Below are 2,500 nucleotides of genomic sequence, written 5' to 3' on the forward strand. Positions count from 1 at the left end.
CATTCCAGTGAGAAACAGCGGTGATGTCTACAACACACCAACAGGAAGTGGCTGACTGACAGCTCTGACTAGGAGGCGGGGTTTCCCAGACTAGGAGGCGGGGTTTCCCAGGTATCCAGGGGTGACGGACAGCGATGGACAGAACGTTCTGCCCTCCTCTGTTCCTGGACGCTGTCGTAAATGTTATTACCAAACCGGGGACTTTTTTTTTGAAAACGTAACGAGACCGCCATAGTAACGCACAGCCCCCCCCCCCACCCCCCCCCCCCCCCTTAGTAACGCACAGCCCCCCCCCTTCTCTTAGTAACGCACAGCCCCCCCCCCCCCCCTTCCAGGGTATATACAGGAATCTTGAGGTTAATTTCAATACCTTTCTAAGACTTTTTAAAGACCTTTTTTCAAGTCAAAAAGTCAATATTTTTCCAGACCTCACCGCCACTTTGTAACCGTTTACATCAGTGACACCTTTAACTTAACAGTTTTAGTTTGCAATAGACTAGACCACTATCATACAACACAATTTCCGGTTCATCTTTGTTTTTTAATAAAACTAATAAATTCACGATTTACTTTTACTAAACGTTTTTAGGACTCAAACTCTTTGGACAGAGTCTAATTCAGAAAAATACCTACAAAATTCAAGACTTTTTAATACTTATTAAGGGTCTTGATTTTCCCAAAATGTATTTATCAACTTTTAATACTTTTCAAGACACCGCGGATACCCCCCCTTCTCTCCTGAGAACGGAACGTACCAACTTTGTAGTGCACCGCCCCCTCCAGGTCGCCCACGGTGGTCCAGCCCTGCTTCTTCTCAACCTCGGGGTCGTTGTGGAGGATCTTGTTCCTGAGCCAGGACAGGTAGTACACACGCAGCTTGTTCTTCTTGCCTGGGGGGGGGGGGGGGGGGGTCAAAGGTCAAGAGACAGGTAGTAGGGGGGGTCAAAGGTCAAGAGACACCCACTTACACAACCCAGCTCCTAGCTTCTTTACATGACGGCACAAAGAGGATATGTTCTGTTCTACAGCATGTTGCAACCAGGGGGAGGCTGGTGGAGGTAGACATGGGAGGACAGGGGAGGCTGGTGGAGGTAGACATGGGAGGACAGGGGAGGCTGGGGGAGGTAGACATGGGAGGACAGGGGAGGCTGGGGGAGGTAGACATGGGAGGACAGGGGACGCTGGTGGAGGTAGACATGGGAGGACAGGGGAGGCTGGGGGAGGTAGACACCGGAGGACAGGGGAGGCTGGTGGAGGTAGACATGGGAGGACAGGGGAGGCTGGTGGAGGTAGACATGGGAGGACAGGGGAGGCTGGTGGAGGTAGACATGGGAGGACAGGGGAGGCTGGGGGAGGTAGACACCGGAGGACAGGGGAGGCTGGGGGAGGTAGACATGGGAGGACAGGGGAGGCTGGTGGAGGTAGACATGGGAGGACAGGGGAGGCTGGTGGAGGTAGACATGGGAGGACAGGGGAGGCTGGGGGAGGTAGACACCGGAGGACAGGGGAGGCTGGGGGAGGTAGACATGGGAGGACAGGGGAGGCTGGGGGAGGTAGACATGGGAGGACAGGGGAGGCTGGTGGAGGTAGACATCAGAGGACAGGGGAGGCTGGTGGAGGTAGACATGGGAGGACAGGGGAGGCTGGTGGAGGTAGACATGGGAGGACAGGGGAGGCTGGTGGAGGTAGACATGGGAGGACAGGGGAGGCTGGGGGAGGTAGACACCGGAGGACAGGGGAGGCTGGGGGAGGTAGACATGGGAGGACAGGGGAGGCTGGTGGAGGTAGACATGGGAGGACAGGGGAGGCTGGTGGAGGTAGACATGGGAGGACAGGGGAGGCTGGGGGAGGTAGACACCGGAGGACAGGGGAGGCTGGGGGAGGTAGACATGGGAGGACAGGGGAGGCTGGGGGAGGTAGACATCGGAGGACGGGCTCCATGGAACGCACGGCACAGCAGGAGGGAACGGGATCCAACACACGTTGAAATGCACCGATTGGAACGAGGGACGCTCGCAAACGCACGTGTCTGATACCAGTCCTCATTCCATCCCATGCATTTACATTGAGCCCGTCCTCCGATCTCTACCTCCACCAGCCTCCCCCGGTTGCGACAGAATGGAAGTTTGAGAGTCTGGATGTAGGGTTAGGGTCAGGGTCAAATCACCAGATAAACACTCAGCTTAACAACGGCCAGTCACACTCAAACCTTCTACATGAGGAGAGAATGAACAGATCCATTCGTGAGCTTAGAATGATAAGGTTCTATCTTAGAATGATAAGGTTCTATCTTAGAATGATACGGTTCTATCTTAGAATGATAAAGTTCTATCTCCGTTTAGAATGATAAGGTTCTATCTTAGAATGATAAGGTTCTATCTCCGTTTAGAATGATAAGTTTCTATCTTAGAATGATAAGGTTCTATCTCCGTTTAGAATGATAAGGTTCTATCTCCGTTTAGAATGATAAGGTTCTATCTCCGTTTAGGGCAGTTCAGAG

At 53.2% G+C, this 2,500-nt stretch overlaps 1 protein-coding gene across 1 annotated transcript in view; it reads right to left on the reverse strand.

Moving 5' to 3' along the window:
* Positions 1 to 2,500, reverse strand: part of LOC308162925 (mitogen-activated protein kinase kinase kinase kinase 4-like) — a gene marked incomplete at its 5' end in the record, with an annotated part of 51,576 nt that overhangs the window by 8,333 nt on the left and 40,743 nt on the right. The window contains one exon of the mRNA XM_080537066.1: positions 756 to 890. Within this exon, the coding sequence (XP_080393192.1) occupies positions 756 to 890 (135 nt within the window). The remainder of the gene's footprint in view (positions 1 to 755; positions 891 to 2,500) is intronic.

This window comes from Nansenia antarctica (genome assembly GCF_963989245.1).
Source record: "Nansenia antarctica genome assembly, chromosome: 7".
Classification (NCBI taxonomy): Eukaryota; Metazoa; Chordata; class Actinopteri; order Argentiniformes; family Microstomatidae; genus Nansenia; species Nansenia antarctica.